Source organism: Lontra canadensis, unplaced genomic scaffold, assembly GCF_010015895.1.
Source record: "Lontra canadensis isolate GAN:19392208 unplaced genomic scaffold, GSC_riverotter_1.0 scaffold110, whole genome shotgun sequence".
Taxonomy (NCBI): domain Eukaryota; kingdom Metazoa; phylum Chordata; class Mammalia; order Carnivora; family Mustelidae; genus Lontra; species Lontra canadensis.
In genome coordinates, this window is record NW_022631104.1 from 297,363 (window position 1) to 319,554 (window position 22,192).

General features: G+C 51.1%; 1 protein-coding gene across 1 annotated transcript in view; it reads right to left on the bottom strand.

Annotated features, from left to right (window-relative positions):
- ANKFY1 (ankyrin repeat and FYVE domain containing 1) overlaps window positions 1–21,941 on the bottom strand; it is a 71,022-nt gene extending 49,081 nt beyond the window's left edge. Inside the window, exons 1-3 of the mRNA XM_032840090.1 lie at window positions 21,897–21,941; window positions 5,734–5,926; window positions 1,554–1,672 (exon numbers count right to left, since the gene is read on the bottom strand). Coding sequence (XP_032695981.1) covers window positions 1,554–1,672; window positions 5,734–5,926; window positions 21,897–21,906 — 322 coding nt within the window. The 5' untranslated portion in view covers window positions 21,907–21,941. The remainder of the gene's footprint in view (window positions 1–1,553; window positions 1,673–5,733; window positions 5,927–21,896) is intronic.
- Window positions 21,942–22,192: the final 251 nt, after the last annotated feature.

The following is a 22,192-nucleotide window of genomic DNA, read 5'->3' on the forward strand; positions in this document are numbered from 1 at the left end:
CATTACTGAATTACCTACGGCAGAATCCGCCCGACAGTCCGACGATGCGGTCCCAAGAAAAGACCCCCGTACAGCTCAGCTCTCTGCTTTCTCAGACGCTCAGAGCCATTCATAGCATGACCGGCCGTGTGCGAGAGTACCAATTCCACGGGCCTCAGACCACTGGAACTGTCAATTTGTGATAACGTTTTAACAGACAGCCGAAGATGATGATGTGTTCTGAACTTTTTTCTTGGCAGACTATTTCCCGTGTCTCATCATCTTTTCTAGTCTTTGTAAACTATCTGGTCAGCTACTGAAATTGAGACCCTCTCATGCCCCTTGTGAATGGGCGTTCAAAGGTCCCCCCATTCTGTCATACGGGGGTTGAAGATAAATGGCCCCCAAGGAAAGCTGTGCTCGGAGATTTACGTCGCACAGCAGCACGCTGTTTCCCAAGCAGACGCGCTGTCGCACAAGCGTATCCACACGTAGATAATTGTGTGTTTGCAACTCCGAACTACAGGTCACAGGTTAAACCCTAGAAACGATCCTCAAGAGACGGGGTTCACTCACGGTGGAAAAGCATGCGCCATCTACCCCCTCGAGCCCCTGCGGTGAACACCAACCCGGGCTGCGCAGCACCACTCGGCCATCAGCCCACGCGGGGCGTCTGCGCCGGTGACGCGAAGCCGCTGCACCAGCGTTGGCAGAGCCCTGGCCGGATACGACCCATGCAACCCGCTTCTCCACGGGCAGGACACGGCTGTAATCGTTTCAGTGCTCCCAGCACCGCACACGGAAAACAACACCCTCTGAACTGGCAAACCTTTTGCAGAAAGATGTAATTCTGCAGCATTTTCACAGATAATAAATAAAATCTGCAAATAACTCATTACCCCACTGCCTGGGAGTTGCCTTACCATGTGTTATAATTCTCGTGACTATTCATAAAAGAATTAAATTTAAAATTCGGTTTTAAAAAAGCAGTTAGGTTAAGTACTAAATGAAAATGCAATTCTGAAGCAAGCTTTTGAAAGTGATTCTTTTAAAGTCTACTTACCACCCTATTTACCCAAATTCTACACAACACAATAGGGCACAAAACAATTAAGTCATACATCAAACAGCTTGATGCCGCTGTTCCAGTTCTGAAGTCTGGTGGTCGCCCTTCACCGCTGGAGGATGACGACTCCGTCCTTGGGAGGAACCCTGCTTCCGCGTTCAGTCCCCACAGGGCAGGAGGAGCCCTTGCCAACCAGGACGGAATCTTGAGCAACTGAACACCCAAATGTGTTCTAGGAGTAGAAGCAAACGCTTCCTTCCACACATGCTCCCATATTTATAACACTATAGGAAAAGAGTTTCTGGACATTTATCTTGTAAGGACACAAGAATATTGCCGGTATCCACGGATGTGGGACTTACAGTCAGGGATCACACAGACGTGCTGTGTTCGACCCGCTGACTTCACTCATTACTCAACTGGCTCATGGTCATCACCAATTAGTAAGAAAGTTTCCCACGTCCACTGAAGCACTAACACGTCCCCCACAGGCAGATCAGAGGCTCACCTGATAGGTCCAACTCCTCGGTAGAAGACAAAGTAGCCAGACTCCAGCTGTCGCTGCGGGCCGCCAGCACAAACTTGTGAGCGCAGATGTGCCTGTCCCCAACCTTTATCTTCAGATCACTGGGGAAGAAAAACACCCACAGACATAAAGAGAAACGTCACCATGATTAGGTACAGCGAGGACTCAGAAATGACAGGAACACGCACGGACTGATCCCCATATACCTGGAGAAGAAGAAACCCTGCGCCAGCACTGAATTCTAATGGGCCGTGCATGTGACACACGTCGCCCCACACGCCTGTACTGCCAGCTTCCAGCTGTAGTGCACATGGGACATTCTGCTTTTCCCTATGGGACTCTGAAGGTGGCAAACCTACTGGTTAGACAGGATGATTAATATTCACATAAAATGTAGAAGAGGTTTCATGCAGACTAAACGAAGGTGAATCATCAGGGAGAGAAGGAAAACGTGGAGACCGTGACACAGGCTCTGGGACCACAGAGCTGCACACTGGACCCACTGACGGTCAAGCAAGGGGACGCAGAACACTACAAACTGGCTGTGACCAAGCAGTCCGGAACGTGAAACCAACATCTACACTCCTGCTCTTGACAGAAACATTCCGACCTATTACGGGACGCATTCTGCTCAACCATTTAGAAAGAAATGGGGTGGGAGAAATTTTTTTTTCAAACACATTTCCATATTTATGACAAACCATTATTGTGAAAAGAGCTTTTCAAATATTTGTATTTGACTCTGAAATGTCAAATGCTGAGGGAGGAAAGCGTCTGGGCATTTAACAAAAACCTCTGGATGACCCACTAGGCCGACACAGCCATGTGCCACATGGCTTTGCTGGCAGCACTAATCCGGAGTCATTAATTATCACCATCCTGTGTACGTACAAGTTCTTCTGTTTTCATACGCCCCTTCAAAACGTGTTGGCTTGGAAACCTTCACAAACTAAAGACAAAAGTCACTACAATAAAAGAAAAAAATCTATGCCATGAATTAACGCATCCACTTAAGAGGAGCCCCAAGCAGGATACGGTTTCTGCGTTAGTGAGGACACAGACGTGGTGTATCCACGAACGCACCATCCAGGATGCAGGCCTGTGAGCGCTTCTGGCTCCTCTGAAGACTGAGCAGCCGCTAATCACGTTAGATCAGAAGAGCAAAGGATACTCGGTATTTCCAATTATTACAAACTACTCAAAACCGCAAAACGTTATTAATCAAGCAGTAAAAAGGAAAAAATATTTTACTTAAAATACAACAAATCATATCCTTTGTTAAATTTCTAAAACTCAGTGAAAACAGGAAGCTGCTCACAAAACACAAATGATTTTTAAACTCTGAATTTATGTATCAAGTATTAAATTGTAGTAACTTACATGAAGACTTATTGTTTCCTGTTTCAGCCACTGACTTCTAGCCACAAAATCATAAAAAGGAATGTTTCTACATATTCATGAATGTCAGGCCAAACAGGGGAAATGGAAATACAGACAAGGACCTCATTAATAATTTCTAATTAATAACAATTTCTACAAATACAATTCAAAAATGGAAGACTGGATACGTTTCTGAGAACTCTACGCAGAAACAATTAGGAGGGTAGTAATGTTTTTAAATTTTCATTCTAGGGGCGCCTGGGTGGCTCAGTGGGTTAAAGCCTCTGCCTTCGGCTCAGGTCATGGTCTCAGGGTCCTGGGATCGAGCCCCACATCAGGCTCTCTGCTCAGCGCGGAGCCTGCTCCCTCCTCTCTCTGCCTGCCTCTCTGCCTACTTGTGATCTCTGTCAAATAAATAAATAAAATCTTTAATAAGTTAATTAATTAATTAATTAATTTTCATTTGAGGGGCACCTGAGTGGCTCAGTTGGTGAAGCGTCTACCTTGGGCTCAGGTCATGATCTCAGGGTCTCGGCATCGAGCCCCACATCAGGCCCTCTGCTCAGTGGGGAGCCTGCTTCCCCCTCTCCCTCTGCCCCTCCTCCCACTTGTGCTCTCTCTCTCAAATAAATAATAAAAATCTTTAAAATTTTCATTCCAGTCAAAGAGCTTTTCCCTGTAAAATATGCATACTAGGATGTTGTTACTGGAGAGAAAGCATAAATAAGAGCATCCTGCTAGTTTCTCAAACACCAAGAGAACCCCGTAAGCTTGATCGCTAGAAGAATGATGTATTACCATCACTTGGAACTATTTTAAGGGACAAAAGCCTTCTCCTGAACTTAAGTAAAATTAACGTGACCAATTTCTTCCACATTTCTCAATTTAACACACTTTAACACCCACTCTTCAATTACTCTAGTTACTGAGATGCACATACAAATACTATTTAAATCCTTCAACAGAATGCGTATTATGCACAAAGCATCGTGGTGGGCTTCTCCTTGTTTTGGAAAAGGACCGCCTGCTTTAGAAAGTGATCTTCCAACATCAGGTCCTCCGTGTCCGAAGCTCACATCCTCCCGGAACGCCCTGTGCCCACTAATCTCCAGGCTGCACTGGGTGAGGGACAGGCTTCGGACGCACAGGGGAGGCCCACTGCAGCCGTAGCACCCGCGCTGCACGCCCAGCTCCCTGCCACGGCCTCCCGGAGCGGCTGCGGTAGGAATGGACACGCGTGACAGAGAAGTGACAGAGAACGTGAACGAACGACGGGAGCTCTCAGGACACGAGCCTGGAAGTGGAGAAGAAGTGCTCACAACAGAAACAGGTCAGGCTCCCCGCACCAGGGGAACCAGCTTCCACCAGTCCACGGAAAAAAGAGGGGAAGACGAGAGGCGATGACCTACATATTTCACAATTTAAAAGGCTGCCCTTTACTCAGAGTATGTACTTCCTCTGTTTGAGGTATTAAGTTTTTCTTTCTTTTATAAATAATTAAGTTGAAAGACAGCAGTTCTAGATTTTGATCTATTTTTTTTTTTTTTTAAATGAGAGAGCACGCGTGTGTGTGCAAGAGAGTGAGAGCGCTTGAGCAGGGGGTAGGGGCAGAGGGAGAACAGACTCCTGCTGAGCAGGGAGCCTGACACGGGGCTCGATTCCAGAACCCTGGGATCACAACCTGAGCAGAAGGCAGAAGCTTCACCAACCGAGCCACCCACACGCCCCTAGATTTCGATCTATTTTCAATGTCATCATTTATTTTGGGATTGTACTAAGGCTTAGCTAGCCTGACTGCCCGTCTCCTCCGCAGCCAAACTCCCTTGCATGCACGTCCATACCCGTGTCTCTTCTCCATACCCACTGCCACCGTCCCGACTCAGCCCTTCTTCCTCTCTGGTCTGGACGACGCACAATAGCCCGGTCACTGCAGGGCTCCCTTCTCTGCACGGTGCTGCCTACACAATGCCAGCAGGTTCCCCTTCCTGAAACACCACTTTGACAGTAACAGTCCAACAGCTCGAAACACTATCCCATACTGCCTAGAGGATCAAGTCCAAATGTCCCCCCTTGGCCGCCCAATTCAAATCCCCCTACCTTTCCCACCTCTCCCAGCGCCCCCTCCAGGGACACGTACCCCAAGACGGTCCCTCCCGTGCCCCGCGTGCTCTGCAGGCCCCACACCTCAGCCTGCTCTCAGCCTCCCCGCTGCTAACACGGCTGTCTTCATCTCCCGAACCCTGCCCGGCCTCGAACATTCACCTCGAAACTCAGTAACAACAGCTACTACGTGCCAGACAGCGATCGAAGTACTGCAAACACGGACTTATTCACTTAGTCCTCATAGGAACACAGCGGCAACCCACGGGACCCGCACCTCACGGGTGAGGAGCTGAAGTGCGTCTTACAGCTTCAGACCACGCAGCCAGCAGGTGCCCGCTGAGGCGCTCACACAGGCTGTGCAGCTCCAGACGCCGTCCTCGACCATGCTAGCCTGCCCGCTTGCGCCAAGACCCCTTCCTGGGTCATCCCAAGAGGAAGGGACCCTTCCTTCTGAATCCCCGGACACGTGAGCCACTTCCTGTCTACCCCGTCGATGCGATCACCATGACTCCCTATGCTCTGTGCTAAAAATAAGCGGGAAATAAAAGAAACAAAATCCAGCCCTGAAGAGCCTACACTCCAGGGACTACAGGGCTGCTGGCATCCTGCTTAGAGAGGAAGAGCCCGGGGAGAGAGAGAGAGAGAGAGCGGTTGCGGGGCGGCCGGTGGCGCGGCTCACCTGTACTGCTCCTGCTCATAGAGGCCGGCCACGATCGCCAGCAGGCGGCTGATGAAGGACTCACTGCTGCTCTCCTTGTCCGCTTGTGCAGCCAGAAGCGCGCATCTCTTCTCCGTCTCCGCCAGCGTCTTCTGCAGCTTCACGTACTCCTGTCGGAGAAGCATCAAGTGCTTCTCCAGCTTGGCCACCTCCTCTGCGAGGGAGACAAAGCCGCAGCTTTACTATGGCAGGTGTGGCGTGGACAGCAACCCACAGACAGGACCACCACGAAAGGACGGTTTCTTGCTGACACTCTTTTCTTAGTGATACTCCCGGCAATACCCGTAATGGCTCTGTTAATGGCTGCCACGGCGTCACTGGGCCAGAAAGACCCTCGTGGTCTAGGAGTTTCTCTAAAGATCGATACTCAAGAAATGACAAGGAACAGACACACGGAAGATGTTCCAGGCTCCTGCCCTGCAAATCCTTCATCATCAAGCCACGAGTCTCAAGGAAAAGTTACCAAAATCACCCGGGACTGTTTTCCCAAACCACTGGGAGTGAAAACTGATTGCTCCATGTCCTGCACAAACTCTCTCAGGCAGCTTCAGAAACACCCCGTGAGGTCGGCACAATCACTAGCCGCACAGCCCGGGTGAGGATGCCAGGCAAAGAGAGACTAAGACTTAGAGGGCGGACCTGCAACTGGCGGGCAGGGGCACTGGGAAGCGCCCCCGCACTCTCACACCTGTGGTCTGTCACCCACCATCCCACGCCACCTGACGTCCCCCCTTCAGGAAAGAAGCAGCCAATGATGGTTCCAATGAAAGCACGTCTCGTTCACAGGCATGCTGGGCCGGATTAAAAAGGCTGGTTCTGAAATTCAATAAACGTTTGCCGAGCGTCTACTAGGTCCCAGACACTGCACAATGGTAAGCAAGTTCAGATGTCTCTCTCCTCGGAGCTTCCAGTTTGCTGGGGAAAGCAAACTTTTAGGGTTACAGTAACAATGCTAACCATCAAACACAGAACTACAGCTCTAGGCGCACGAGAAGGAAGGAGCAGACGTGTGAGAATCCACAGTAAGTGTAACTTAGGATGCCAGGGAAGACGTCCCTGGGGAAGGTCACGTTCACGAAACCTCCCTTCTCCGAATGCTGTGCTCCAGCGCCTTGCTGGGGCTCATGGCACGGTGCTCACCAGTGCTCACACAGATCACAGCCAGAGACCCGGATCTCTGACCACGTGCTGCTCCTGCCCCTGGGCCTTGGCCCCTTTCCCCCTTCCCACCCCTTCAGACACGGCAAATCCTGACACTGCCCTCAGCCCACGTCCCACGCAACCTGCTTCATTCTCCTTATCTTGAGAAAACTGAGCTGCTGTCAACAATTCTGGCCACACCAGCCACCCGGTGCTTCCTCAGGGCAAGGACCTCCCTCCTACGCAAGCGCGCAACCCCTCCATCTAGCCTCCGAACCCAACACCCTGCTCGGGCTCTTTGCTTTGGCATCAGCCTCCCTTCTCAGCAACTTCCATCTCTTCCAACTGGGTCCTTCTCCTCAGCACATACACCTGCTCAAGACCCTAATAAAGCAAAACCTCCTTCCACAGCTCACCTGACCCCCTGTGCCCTTGCACATCTAGCTACCGTACACCCCTTCCTCGCCCCACTCTCCTGTCACTCCCTCCTGTGTCCCCACCATCCCCTTGAAACGACTCTCCACAATGACCTAACTGCTAGTCCAACAGACACTGGACGGTTCTCCTCCTGGACCTACTCCCCATCTTCATCCCTCCCCCACCACCTGCTGTCCAATAGCTAATTCTTTATAAACATGGAAACAATCAAAAACTGGTTCAAAACACAAGAAAGGTTGAATAAACTAAGTGTGATACTTGGTTGTAAAGTTATTGTGCAACAAACACTTTCTAAGAAATACACAACAGTCTGTATGTGTTCAAAGATAAATAATATATTAACAGAAAAAAGCAGGCAGTGAAACTAAATATATTTTGTAATTCAAATTTTATTATAAATATTCACGTATGTGGTAAGTACAAAGACAAATACCACTAACTATCAGCAGATCTCACGAGTGGGTGTTACTGCACGTCTCCACACATCTCAGGGATTCTGTAACAAACGTGCTCTGCTTTCATAAGCAGAAAACAGTATTTTAAGAGAAATCTGTACAAACACAAATACAGATAACGGACTGTTTCTTCACACATCTACTAGGACTCATTCTCCCTCTCTTCCAGAGGACCCATGTTACACAAGTACCCGGACAGAAAGCTAGCGTGGGTCTCAGGTAAGTCAGCGTTCCTGGAGAAACAAAGCAGGAGGCACCTGCAAGACAAAACAGTGCTTGGAGCTGCCGAACGGACCCCTGACCACGCGAGCGACACACTACAGGACAAGCCCGAAGAGACGACTTTCTTCCCAAAGTACGGCCATCATTTGGCCTACGTGTATTTCAACAAAACACCGCTCTCAAAGACACCAGCTAAATAAAGAACAGTACTGATGATGATCCTTCTACGATATTTAAAAATATAAGCACACAGCATCTACAGGTACACAGAAGCCCTTAGGAAGGGCGCAGTCACGCTCCTACTCTCGCGGGACAGACAGACAGGGTCACTGGGTTTGCAGCACCCTTCACAGCAGCTCTGATGGACACGCCAAGGATTTTCATTACTGACCTCAAAGGGAGAAGTCTGTAGCACAAAGCACTGCGTTAATACATTTTGTATAAGGTAGGAAATTTATACTTTTTTTCCTGTACAGAAAGAAACAGGAAGAAAAACTAGGACTGAACTTCCAGAAGTGGTAACAGGAAGTGTGAAAGGACATATGCTCAAGAATCCTATCAAAGTCTGTTCAAACCTGTGACCACTGGAGCCACATGAATTTACGGCGTCAGCAGTTGTGACAGCAGCCACCTGGGGAGGAACAGCAGGAGGGCAGGACTGGGGAGGCACATGAGGGCCTCTGGGGTGCCACTAACACGCTTGTTGTCTAACTTAGTCAGTGCACATTCCATTTGGGGAGTACACTGAGTTCTACACGTGCTATGATTTGCTCTTTTCCGCATGTATTTTATGCTCCAATTAAAGAGCTGAAAACTTGGGCCTCTGGGTGACTCAGTCGTTAAGCGTCTGCCTTGGGCTCAGGTCATGATCCCAGGGTCCTGGGATTGAGCCTCGCATGGGGCTTTCTGCTCAGCGGGAAGCCTGCTTCTCCCTCTCCCCTCCCCTGCTTGTGTTCTCTCTCTCTCTCTCTGTCAAATAAATAAAATCTTAAAAAAAAAAATTGGAAACAACTGATATACAAGAAAACAGCTGATACATTGTGTTTTGGAGCCAAACTGACAGGAGTCCAAATCGTTCTGGTAACTAGCTCTGGGTCTGGAAGGCAAGTTCATCTCTCTGAGCTTCAGTTCACGTATAAACTGGGGTCGAGGGGCTGCTTCCCGGTGCTCCTGCAGGACTGAATGACAACGTACCGTGGCTCACGTGTGGCTCATGTGTGCCTTCACGATCGCCAGCATTTCCTCCGCGTGCCCGCATTCCACAGCGATATGATTACCGGATACACAGTTGTAACTGTTACAAAGTTTACACAATTTTTTTTGAGTCCTGACCATCAGAATGGGATTCAAATGCTTTATTAACCTCTGAACCAAAACTGATCGATAAAAGTCCTGGCAAATCAAAGGGACGTTATGAGAAGTGTAAAGTGATCAAAGTCCAAGAAAACGAGCAAATACTGAGAAACGCACAACGAGCCGCTTCGAGCGCCGCATCACCTCGGACCGCAAGTCTGCGCTGACAGCGCCCACGGCGAACCGCAAAGCCTCTCGCACTCGGAAGCGCCAGCATTACTCACTTGGGGAGGTGCGAGGGAGGCTGTGCTTTGAGGAAACCTCTCCGAGGGGCAACCCCTAACGCGCTCAGTAAGAAGTCAGAATCTGGAAACAGCAGCACGTGCACTGTCACACAGAAGTCACCGGAGAGAGAAGAGCGTGGTGTGGCGAGAGAGACTTGAGTGGTGGGACCATTTATTTTCTGTTGTAAGCCTTGCAATATTTGACTTTGAATTCTATGTGCACTTATAAGCAAACATATGGCTTTATACACGTTTTCAAGATTGGGGAAAACAGAATTAATTTTCTAATACCCAAATATGAGGGTTTCTAGAGATCACAAAACTTATGACTGAAAGGAACCTAAAGACCATCTCTTTGAGTTCAACTCGCAGATGATGCCCCAGAGGAAGAGAAAGTGGCGGAATCCATGGCCACTGGCCACCAGCCCCTCCTCTCAGGCTCTGCTGGAGAACCACCACTCGGGCTGTTGGAACCGGACAGGGCGCAAACCACACAGCAGACCTGGGGCGGGCTGGGGAAGGCGGACATCTCGCACGGCCTCAGGAATGACAGCCTGGGAGGAAAAGCTCAGCCCCAGCACAGCTCCCCAAGTCACGCGCAGGGCCCCTGCCCCGGGCACACAACTGAGCAGACGGAAGACCCGCTGAGAGGCCTTCTTCTGTTCCCGCGCTGGTCCACCGGAAGACGTCCACCCGGACATGATCTAGTCCTGCTCAGTAAGAACGAAGTGCCGGTGTCGTGCCAGTGCCAAGGCAAAGAAGGCCACCTCGGCACGTGGGGTTTTTGCTTACGAAGCTACAGGTAGAGACAGCGCTGTGAGGGGACCGGAAGAGACCAGGAAGCCGGCGGCCCGGGGCGGGGGCTCAGCCGCAGGGCCTGAGCCCAGTCCTGGGACTAAGCCCCGCATCAGGCTCCTTGCTCGGCGGGGAGCCTGCTTCTCCCTCTGCCTGATGCACACAGTCTCTCTCTCCCCACCCTCCAACAAACGAGTAAATAAAATCTTTAAAAAAAAAAAAAAAAATAGATCATGAAGCCACCTGGCTTAAGCCAGAGCAAGCAAAGTTGTCCCAGGAAAGTGGTGTTTTACCTCAAACAACTTAGATAAAGCCTGTAAGTTATCTCAGCACACTGGGTCCAGAAAATACAAGGAAAAGGCTTCAGTCTTTTACTTCCTTGGTCAGATTCTCCCCTTAAACTAGTTATCAGTCAACAGGTTTGTAGAACAGAACTGATACTCAACTCTGAGAAACAGAAATAGTTAGCAGGCAAGGCCTACGCTCACTGGCAAACACGCCAGCCCCTCACCCGCCTCTGCCTAAGCCAAATGAGAAGAACGGCCGGCGGCCACCTGCCTGAGACGGGGCAGCCTGCCACCATGGACCCCTGGTTCTCCTTCCACGGAGCAAACTGAAGCTTCCACACTCGAGCCAACCTAGGCCTTCTGCTCCACCAGAGCTGCTACCAGACAGCAGTGCATGTCCGTTTCACTGAAACGATCACTCTGCAAGTGTTCAGAAGCACCTACTACGCACCGTTACAGGAGATCAGGACCTGCCTCTTGGAGAGTTTTGAAGAAGAGAGTCTAGCTTCATCTCTTGCAAACAGTGTGGCACCGACGCAGCACCCACAGGGAGCTCATGGCAGGAGGGAACAAGAATCTCGGTACTGAGTCATGAGCACATCTGCCTTCCCGAGTAAAAAGTCGCTGATTCCTCTACCTAACCCTTAAAATGAGATCACAAAAGTTCGGCGTCGATCATTTTCTCAAGGAATCCCTGTAAATTTCTCTGAAATCCCAATTCCGAAATCTACTGCAACAGCCCTAATCTCTCTCCAGAATTGCTGACATGGAATTCTAGGGGCTGGACACTGCCACAGGATACACAGATTATCATCGGGGAAGACGGAAGGTACAGGAAGGGCTTCAGGGCGATTTAGGGCTCTTATTCGCAAAACCACAGACACACAGCATCTCTGCAGGGAAACTCAGGTCACAGGTGCACCTGTCAGTGACGCTGCCATCGTCACACCGTCTCTTCTGCCACAGAGCAGATAGCACGCTCGGCCAAGACATTCTTGAGTGGGCACACTGTCTGCCTGCAACAGTGCAAATGTGTCCTTGAAACGTCCCCAAGCAGTTAAGAGTTCGCACTGGAAAAAGCACGAGGTCACCATTCGGGGCAATAATGAAGACAGAGCCCAGCGCAGCCCGGGGGTGAAGGCGGTGCACCTGCAGGCTGTCAAGCGAGGCCAACTGGGATCCGACTCTGGCCCCACTCTTCCTACCTGGGACACCCACACCAAATACTTCTTTCTCATCTGTAAATGTGCTAACACGTATAGTGACCTCAGAAGGGGGCCCGCTCTGCGGTGTGTGCTCAGTAAGTGTCTGCTATGATTCCAACCCTTTGGAAGGTAACAATCTCATCCTCGAGAGCATGACTCTGGAGCCTCACTGACCGGGGCTGCCCACTTCCTAGCCGCGTCACCTCGGGCAGTACTGCTCTCTGTGCTGCAGTTTTCTCGGTGGAAATGGGAACTAGAGTGACATTCCAGGGTTTTGCCAAGGAGGAATTAAGTCACATTAAATCATTTAGCACAGAGCCCGGTTTAAAGGGTTACTATCTACTTTTTCATCAAGTGGCTGGTGTCAGCTGAAGTTCCCTCCTTCTCTTCCTCCAACTTTGCTTTAGAAAAAGCAAGTTTCTATAACATATAAAACCTACCTTTCGCCAATACGGCCATGCTAAGCATCAGTGAAGACCTCGGGCAGTCGGCATGAGGCACCATGTGCTCCTCCCCAGCACAGTCTGAGGGCACACGTCTCGATGAGTCTCCTGATAGTTCATCAGTCGTAGCGAAAAATGCTGCACAAAAGCCTGCTTTCACAGTGACTAGCCTAAAATAATGACTTACATACATTTAATCAGCTGTGGGACAGCCAAAAAAGGAACCAGCAATGGTCTGTGTAAGACTCTTCCTTCTGGGGCGCCTGGGGGGCTCAGCGGGTTAAAGCCTCTGCTTTCGGCTTGGGTCATGATCCCAGGGTCCTGGGATCGAGCCCCACATCGGGCTCTCTGCTCAGCGGGGAACCTGCTTCCCCCGTCTCTCTGCCTGCCTCTCTGCCTACTTGTGATCTCCGTCTGTCAAATAAATTTTAAAAAATAAAATATTTAAAAAAAAAAAAGAATCAGTTAAGAGGAAAAGACGGGTAAACTGGACATTACGAATTTCCAAAGTTGTTCTTTAAACACTAAGAAAAAGAACAAGCAAGCCACGGCCAAGGAGGAAACGTGTAAAAAGTGTTATTTTCAGCAAAGGTTTCTACTCAGACCACGTTAAGAACTCTTAGAGCTCGCTACAATAATACAACACAATAAAAAGGGGCCACAAGTGGGAACACTTCACCAAAGAACATAAGGACACGGCAAATAAAGTACACAAATACAGAGATGTGCGTCGTCAGTCGTTTCAGAAATTCAAGTTAAAGCCCCCCTGGCCTGCCCTGGCATTCCCGCTGGACGGCAAAATTGAAAGTGCTGGCGCAGACGCGGGGAGCGAGGACGCGGAACAGCACAACCACTCTGGAAAGGAGGCCAACCATGGCTCCAAAATTAATCACACACCTGCCTTGTGACCCAGCGGGTCCCCTCCCAGCTACTGACCCAGAGGAATGGAAACACGTGCACACAAACAGGAAACAACTGAAGTTTCCAGCCGGCGAAGGCACACAAATACCAGTGCAGAAATCCAGTGGAAAGCTACTCCTCTGTGAAAGGGATCCGACTACTGACACTGGCAACACGCTGCCTGGAAAGCAACATGCTGAGTGCAGGAAGCCAGACACACAAATGACCACATACCACAGGATCCCGCACCAAACTGCAGAAGAGGCAAACCACAGTGACAGAAAGCAGATCGGTGGCTGCCAGAGGTCCAGGAATGGAACGGACTGCAAAGGAGTTCAAGGGAACCTCTGAAGACTGCAGAGATGTTCTAGGTCATGACTGCCGTGGCGTCAACTGTCAAGTTGAAAACGGTGAATCTCACTGTTTGCCAATCATGCCTCAATAAAACTCGCAGCACACTCCCTCTGGGACGCAGCTTGACGTCTTCCTCTTTCTCAACACCATCGCACCAGCATTTTCCCATCTGACTCACTCCCGTGCAGCCAGCATCCACGTCCTACTTCCCTCGCCACTGTATTCCACACACGTCATCACTCATCCTCCTGAAACACGGCTTAACCAAGCCGAACGCCTTCAGCCAGTTCTCTACTGTCTAGAAAAGTACAAGCTTCCTACCGAGGTGTTCTGGCTCCTCTAAGAAGTCTCTTGAGGGCAGGAAACGTCTTATTTATCTTGGTACTCCACTGGCTGTGCTCTGAGCATTCCGAAACTGCACACAAACAGCATTTTAGAAATCTGATGACTCGGATGATCAAATCCCATGACACTGCCTACTGTGGTACACTGACAAACGCCCCCATCAACATCCATGTCTTCATCCCTGGAACCTGCGGATATCACCTTTATATGCCAAGGGAAGGGGGGGCTCTGCAGGTGTGATTAGAGAGCTGAGGTGGGCAGGCCCCCGAGCAATGACACGCGTCCTTATGAGGAGGGGCAGAGGGAGCTTTGACATGAAGAGGAAAGGCCACACGAAGACACAGCCTTGAAGACTGACAAGCGGAGGAATGCCAACCACCCTGGAAGCAAGGCTCTTCCCAGGGGGAGTGACACTCTCCTTTCAGCCCAGTGACACTGGTTTTACACTTCCACCCTTCAGAACCATGAGGAATACATCTCTGTTGTTTGAAGCCTTCCAGCTCGGGGTTATGTGTTCCAGCAGCCCTAGAAAACTAATACACTTTCCTTTACAAGCAAAAGATTCCACAAAGTAAAATGTTTTAAAGTCCTAGCAGCTTCTTGCTGATTAGTGTCAACAACAAAGTTTTACACAGTGAATAAAATGTATGCTTTCTTGTAACACTTGACAATAAAAAAGAGGAATTAGTATTTTTTGATGTCTCCTATACCAGTTAACTCATTATCTCATATTCTAACCAACATATTCCAAACAGCACAGCACTTAACAAAACAGAATTCACTTAGATTCAATGGACGGTCAAAAACTACACAGTTAGTGGGAGACCAACCGAAGATTCAAGACCTCAAGCCGAAGTCCGTGCTCGTCCCACAGTGCCATGCTGCCTGAGGCTCCAGTATCAGGACAGCAAATGTTTACTGTTAATTCACTAACCAGGAATTAAATGCAATTTCTACACCCTCTGCTTACTCAGATTCTAACCAAAACTGAACTCATCAAGTTTTTTTAGATGAACAAAATCTTGACGTTTCATTTCTTCTCACTTCTCTAGTTTTTGTACTCTAGCCCCAATCTTAACAGTGAATTAGTGTTCTTTATAGAATGCATTACTCACTAAATGACTTTATCTTTTACTCTGCTTTAACCATGTCCATGAGATAAAAGAAAAAAATCACTGTAAAAGCTGTGACAACATCCTGTTTGGAGATGTGCAAGACTAAATATTGTCTCAGGAATATGTTAGGGTCTTCCACATAACAGTATTTCATTCAAATATCAACTTCTCAGAAATTACTATCCTCCTTGCTGGCATCAGCACCGACAAATAGCTCCTCCCTGGTGATGATTCACCTCTGCTATGACTTTTCTTTTTTTTTTTTTTTTTTCAAGATTTTATTTATTTGACAGAGAGAGATCACAGTAGACAGAGACAGGCAGAGAGAGAGAGAGAGGGAAGCAGGTTCCCCACTGAGCAGAGAGGCCGATGCGGGACTCGATCCCAGGATCCCGAGATCATGACCTGAGCCGAAGGCAGCAGCTTAACCCACTGAGCCACCCAGGCGTCCTTGCTATGACTTTTCTAACCCTGTCCCAGTTCAGATGGGAATTTTCTTCCACAGTGGTTCATGTCCGTTCTTTAATCAAGAGTGCTAAATGTAGGATGACCATTGTTTTTTATATTTTTTATATATTTTATTTATCCAACACAGAGAAAGAACATGCAGGTGAGCATGAGCAGGGGAGGGGCAGAGAGAGGGGGGAAGCCAACTCCCCACTGAGCAGAAAGCCTGATGCGGGGCTCGATCCCAGGACCCCAAGATCATGACCTGAGCCGAAGACAGACGCTCAACCGACTGAGCCACCCACGTGCCCCTAAGACGACCCTTTAATAAAGAGTATGAAATAAGTGGGTATATTCACTATTGAGAATTCAGGTGCACAACACATCCCCCTGGAAAGGAAAAGCGAAAGAGGAGGTCGATACCATCTGGAACACGCAAAGGGTCAGTCAGGACCGCCGGAGCCCGCCAGGCTGCACTCCCCTGCTCCTCTCTCTCACTCTTCAGATATTATTAAAAATATGAGGGTGCTAAGAGATAGCTCATATTCTGACTTCTTGCCCTTTTAAAAACCTAGCGAATGTAACTGTCATAACCCGAATGTTTTGACAAAGCACAAAAGCCATTGTTTCACCCAAGTTTGCTTTAAAAAACCCTATTACACTAGTTACAAATAAAACTCACTATCCAGGACTCCTTCCTTAGGTAGGAAACACTACCTTATTTTTTTTTTTTAAGATTTTATTTATTTATTTGACAGACAGAGATCACAAGTAGGCAGAGAGGCAGGCAGAAAGAGAGGGGGAAGCAGGCTCCCTGCTGAGCAGGGAGCCTGATGCGGGACTCGATCCCAGGACCCTGAGATCATGACCTGAGTTGAAGGCAGAGGCTTAACTCACTGAGCCACCCAGACGCCCCAACATTACCTTATTTTATGCATATCTGCATCTGTGTACACATACACACTACACATTTACATACACACACATATATAACAGACTAGCTTAAAAAGCTGATTCAGTAAAACCATGTTTTATCCAATAATGACTCAGTTTGAAAAAAAAATGTTTTGTGGGATACGTTGCTCTTCCCTGAAGCTGACTGATGCACAAACCTGGGTTTTTAAAAGCTCCCCAGGCGACCGCACCGTGCTGGGAGCTAGCAGTCTGAATTGGGACAGCCCGCAGACAGGAAGAACACACGGGAAGGCCAGCTTCACAGGACCCACAGGTGTGGCAGCTGAGTGCAGGTCACTGACGTGAGAGCGTGCTTATTAGTGGTGCCATCGATCAACAACGCGAGAGAAAATCTGTGATCATAAAACACAATACACATCCTTTTCTGAGAAACTGTGCCCTTCTGTCTGCTCCAAGGTCCCATCAAGGTTGAGACTGTCTTGGTCACTCTGTCACCCCTGGCATAGCAGCTTCCACTTAAGAGAAATGAAAGACACTTTCCTGAACGGAGCCCAACTCTGTGAAGTCTTGTCTGTAAGTCAGTGGCATGACAAACTTCCTTCCAAACCTCACTATGTGTAGCCCTGATCATAGGGCTGGTTTCATAAGAGATCATCAATAAATATTAGTTAACTAGCTAATTTTTACCCACAGGCCAGTCTGACTGGAAATGCTTCTAACCGCGCTGGCTAAGACACAACCACTGGACACGGCAAACTATACCCACAAAGGAGGTCGAGATAGTTGTTCTCGAATCTGTTCCTCCTCCTCCCAGCCATTATCTGAGTCATGCAGATGCAGAACCCTTGAGTCATCTTTGCTATCTCCTGTCAACATGTAAACAAGCTTCAAAAGTCCCATCTTTCATACCTTCTGTAAGTCCTGCTCCTATCGGTCACCAGCCCAAAGCTCCTTACCAAAAAAACTCATCACCAACTGTGACAGTCCTCCCAGATCCGTCCTCTGCACTGCAGTCCTACCCGCATGCCACCAACGATTCTAGTCTGTCACAACCTTGGCGGGTATCACTCAGCAGCCTCACTCGACAGCCCACAGCGTAAAATCCAAACACCTTATCAATCCGTTCATTATCTGCCCCTTAACATACTTTTCCAACCTCGTATCCCACTATTCCTTCCATAAAGAAGTGACCTCTTCTCACTACCATCTCCCCGTGTCCAAAAGAGGTCGATTTTCCGAATCACAGGTCAAATGCTATTACCTGCAGCAAAGACCTTCCCTGACTACCCAAAACATACTCCCTACCACTTTCCTAAAATATCTCTTCCCATCTGAATTTTCAAAGTAACTTCTAGCATTTTTCACCTTCTGCCTTACAGTAGTTTCTTACACATGCTTTCACCTCCCCTCCCACACTGCAGACTCTCCTGTGAAGAAGCTCGAGGTCTGGCTCCTCTGTCTGAACCACCACTTCTCCCTCTTCCCACTCCATGCTCATCCCATCCTCCACCCCACAGCGCCTCACAAGACAGAGCTTAAATACCCCAGACCCTTGGCCTACTCCGATTCAACAGGACACTAACACTTGGGTATTCTCACTTGCCTTTCCAGTGACAGAACCCTGCACCTCTCTTCCCACATACCCGTAGTCACTGCAGTGGACTGATAAACCTTCTCTCTTCGTGGGGGGAAAAGAAAATCCTCAAGGAGAAAGTGAACAGGTGCCACAGGTGACAGAAGTGAAAAAAGGGAATGGCAGAAAAAAGGAAGCAATGCTTATGAAAGAATAGTGGTCAAGAGATTTCCAGGGAATGCATAATTGTCAAAAGCCTGGGACATGATGAATCCCAGACCTGTCCCCCTAAAACAAATGATACCTTAGATGTTAATGAATGAAAGAAAGAAAGAAAGAAAGAAAGAAAGAAAGAAAGAACAAACAAGACCAAAACAAAGTATGGGACAGATATTCACTGAATGAGTAAAATAATAAGGAAAGGAATAAATCTGAAAACTGAAAAGAGAGCAAACTTTCCTTTCCCTCCTTCTACCAGCTTGTACTGACAAAGCACTTTCTGGAGGAGTGTTATCCAACAGCACTTTCTGCAATGATGCAAGTGCTGTTCATCTGGGCTGTGTGCTAGGAAGGGGATCACCAAGCACACAGCTACAAAGCAACTGAAACTGAGCAACTGTGACCACACAAACTGAATTTTTTTTTGAAGCTTTTTATTTTATGTATTTGACAGAGAGAGATCACAAGTAGGCAGAGAGGCAGGAAGGGGGGCATGGAGAGCAGGCTCCCTGTGGAGCAGACAGCCCAATGCAGGGCTCGATCCCGGGACCCTAGGATCATGAACTGAGCTGAAGGCAAAGGCTTTAACCCACTGAGCCACCCAGGTGCCTCAGAACTGAATTTTTAATTTTACTTAATTTAAAGGAAAGTAGCCCTATGGGGCTAGTGGCTACTGTATCAGCCAGTGATTGTCCAGAATATGAAATGTACTCACCTAGTATTTGAATTGTCCAAAGTCTTTTCCTCACCAAATTCCAGTAAGCTAATAAAAGTCCATGATCAATTTTCTGTTTAGTAACCCATTACATCTTTTCCAGTTTTCACCTTCATTTTACTGAGGAAGGGAAGGAGATCAGAGCTGAAGAGGGGACGAAGAAAAGAGCACAGGCCAGGGTCAGAACGCCAGGCACTGCGCTGGCAGTGTTCTTTGTGCACCATTTCTTCTGACGCCCCCTCAGCCACGTCTGAGACAGAGAGGACCCCCTCTTCTAAAGCTGAGGAAATGGAGACGGAGAGCAATTAACCGGCTTGCCGGGCTAACAGCTTGGCGGGACTCGGATTCAAATCCTCGTCTGAAGTCAGAAGAGCTCTCAAGCATTCTACTTGGATTGCTAAGACTAAAACAGGCAGGACGAAAAGCAGGTTGGGGAGTCGCAGGAGGCTAACGTTATTCAGAACACAAGAACAGCCAGTCCTGCCAGCGCACCCGACCAGAGACTGAGGAGTATCCAGGCTACTTTGCTTCATGTCTGGTAAATGACGCCCAGTAAACGCAGCCATTCCTTCACCATAGGTATGATTCCAAGCTGGGGTACACAGCACTGAACAAAACGGAAGTCTCCACCCTCGTGGGGTTTACATTACAATAAAAGAATTTAAAAAATAATTAGGAACATCTCTAAAGCTGGTGAGAACTAAAAAGACACTCAAATGAGCCACTTAGCAGCAAGTAGAGACCTCAAGAGACTGTTCCAGGCCAAGGCGCCACAGGGACAGACAGAGAGGTGGATGGGCTGGGAGTGCACGTGGGACAGCAAGGAAGTTAGTGTGGCAAAAGCACGGAGACGGGAGAGAAGCAGGCGACACGGGAGAGAAGCAGGCGGCACGGCCACACGGTTAAGCAGGGGTCAGATCCCGCTGGGACTTGAGGGTCCCTGGAAGGCTTTGGAATGTATTTTTAAGATCACAGAGACCCACAGGAGCGGAGAGTGTGTGTGGGGTGAGCGTGCTGAGAAGAGTAAAGGAGATGTGCTCTCCTCCCTGTCATAGAGGGAACGCTGGAACTGTAAAAGTGGGTGGTGACGAAGCAAAAGCAAGGAGAAAAGGGAAAAGCAGGAAGTCCGAGTAGGAAGGACTTTTTTTGAGTGATGAAGCAATTTTAAATTAGTAGGAGAGCTGCACATGTAGGGTAGAAATTAATTCAGGACAGATTTTAAGCTAAATACATTGGGTCAAACCACCAGCCACGAATGGAAAGAAGGAAGAAAACGCAGAGTTCTAAAGGAGTCCCTAAGAGGGGACCTGCGCACCGGTCTCTTCGTGCTCTACGGTACTCCCAGGCACTGCTTCCCACACCCTCGCGCCCTGGCACCGCACGCAAAATCACCAGCAGCAGGTCCGCACAGCGCACGCTCGTAGACGGACCCGCTGCTCCCGGGCCCAGCTTTCGGCGACTGGTCTGTCTGTCCGCGGGGATTTCAGAACGGGCGGAGCGGCCCTGACAAACGGACTGCAGCGCCGGCAGCATGACTTCTCAGCTACCCTTGCCTGCCTCCCCCCAGCACCCTCCCCGCCCCACTCAAGGCTTCCCGACGTTTGGCAACACTGTTTCCCCAAACCTGAAACCTCGGGCCGGGAAACTGAAACACAGAACAGGCGCAGAAAAGCCGCCCGGCGGGAACCTCCCCGGTGGGCGCGCCCATCCATGACCTCTTGGCGGTGGAATCCTCCAGGAGGTGTCGTTGCAGGCACCCGGGCGCCGGGGTGCGCGTGTCCCAGGGCGACCCTGGCCGCGTGTCCAGGCACCCGCAGCCTGCGCGAGGTCCTCCGGCCTGCAAGCCGACCGCGGGGCAAGCAGGTGCGGAGCAGGAGTGCTGAGCGACCCCCGGCCGCCGCGCCATTCCCAGCCCGGTCACTCCCGCCCCTTCCAGCGCACAGGGTTAGACCCCGGGCCTCCCGGGAGGCCCTCCTGCTCCCCTCCCTCCCGCCCTTCCTCGCTGCTCCGGCACCGATCTGCCCCCAAACGAGCTGCTGCTTCCGTCCCTTTTACTCCTCTCTGCGTTCACGCGATGTCCCTCTGCGCCCCCGACCAGGGCGTCTAACGAGGGGAGGACCGAGCCCAAAGCGGGGTGCCAGCGGGGTGCCGGTGCCGGCGCCGGCCGTGCCCGGGATCTCGGCGTCAGACCCGCGTGAGCGCAGGGCAAGGCAGGCCGGCTTCACCAGCGCGTCGCCGAGCCCAAGGCCCGGGTGGGAGGCCTGCGCGCCGTCGGGGCCGCCCCGACGGGCTCAGGCCCCGCTGGGGCAGGTCGTGACCAGCGCCCTGCGGCCGCTCGAAGGGCACCGGGTCACAGCAGGCGCGTTTCCCTCAACAGCGGGGCGGCGCGGCAGCCGCCGCAGGACCCCGCGCCGCCGCCTGCCCTCCCTCCCCCCGCACAATCCGCCCCCACAGCGCGGACGCCGGCCCGCGGTGCGCGGGGGGCAGGGCCCGAGAGGCCGCAGCGCCTCCGCCCGCAGGGTCCCGAACGGCGCCCCGGGAGAGCGCGAGAGCAGGACGCGGACGACTCCGGCCACGCCCGCACCCGCACCCCCGCCGTCCTGGGGGCAGCGTCCGGGAGGCCGGACGCCGGACGTGCCGGGACAGCAGTTTCGGTTTCCGAGCAGCGGGCGACCCCGCCAGCGCGGCCGGTCCCCAGGGGCGCCCCGCGCACTCCCACGGGCGCGCCCAGCCACACGGCCCGGACCCGGCTCCGCAGCCGCCGTGGCCCGCGGGGGTCGGGGGCGCCCGAGGGGCGTCGCCCCGGGAGCCCCGCTCAGAACCCCGGCCCGCCGCGCGCCCCCCGACACCCGCCGCGCGCCCCCGACACCCGCCGCGCCCGGTGCGACCACGCCCGGCCGGCCCCCTCAGCGCCGCGTCGCCCGTCCCGCAGCGCCCGCTCCGCCCAGCGCCGTCCCGCGCGCCCCCCGCACAGCCTACCTTCCGCCATGTCGGGCCGGCCCTACCGCAGCCTCGCGAGAAGTGCGAGGCGCTCACGGGGCGGCGCGCGCGGGCGGCCGCGGGTCTCGCGAGAGTCTCGGGAGGGGGCGGGGGCGAGCGGGGAGGCGGGGGCGGGCGGTGCGCGGCGGCCCGGGTCTCCAAGGCGCGAGGGCAGGAGAGGCCGCAGCGCGCTGACTGCCTGGGTCGCGGCTGCGGCCCCGCGGGGCCCTGCCGGGTGCACACGGCGGGCGACACTAGTGCTTGCACAGAGCCGGCCGGGGGACGGTCGGGGGGCG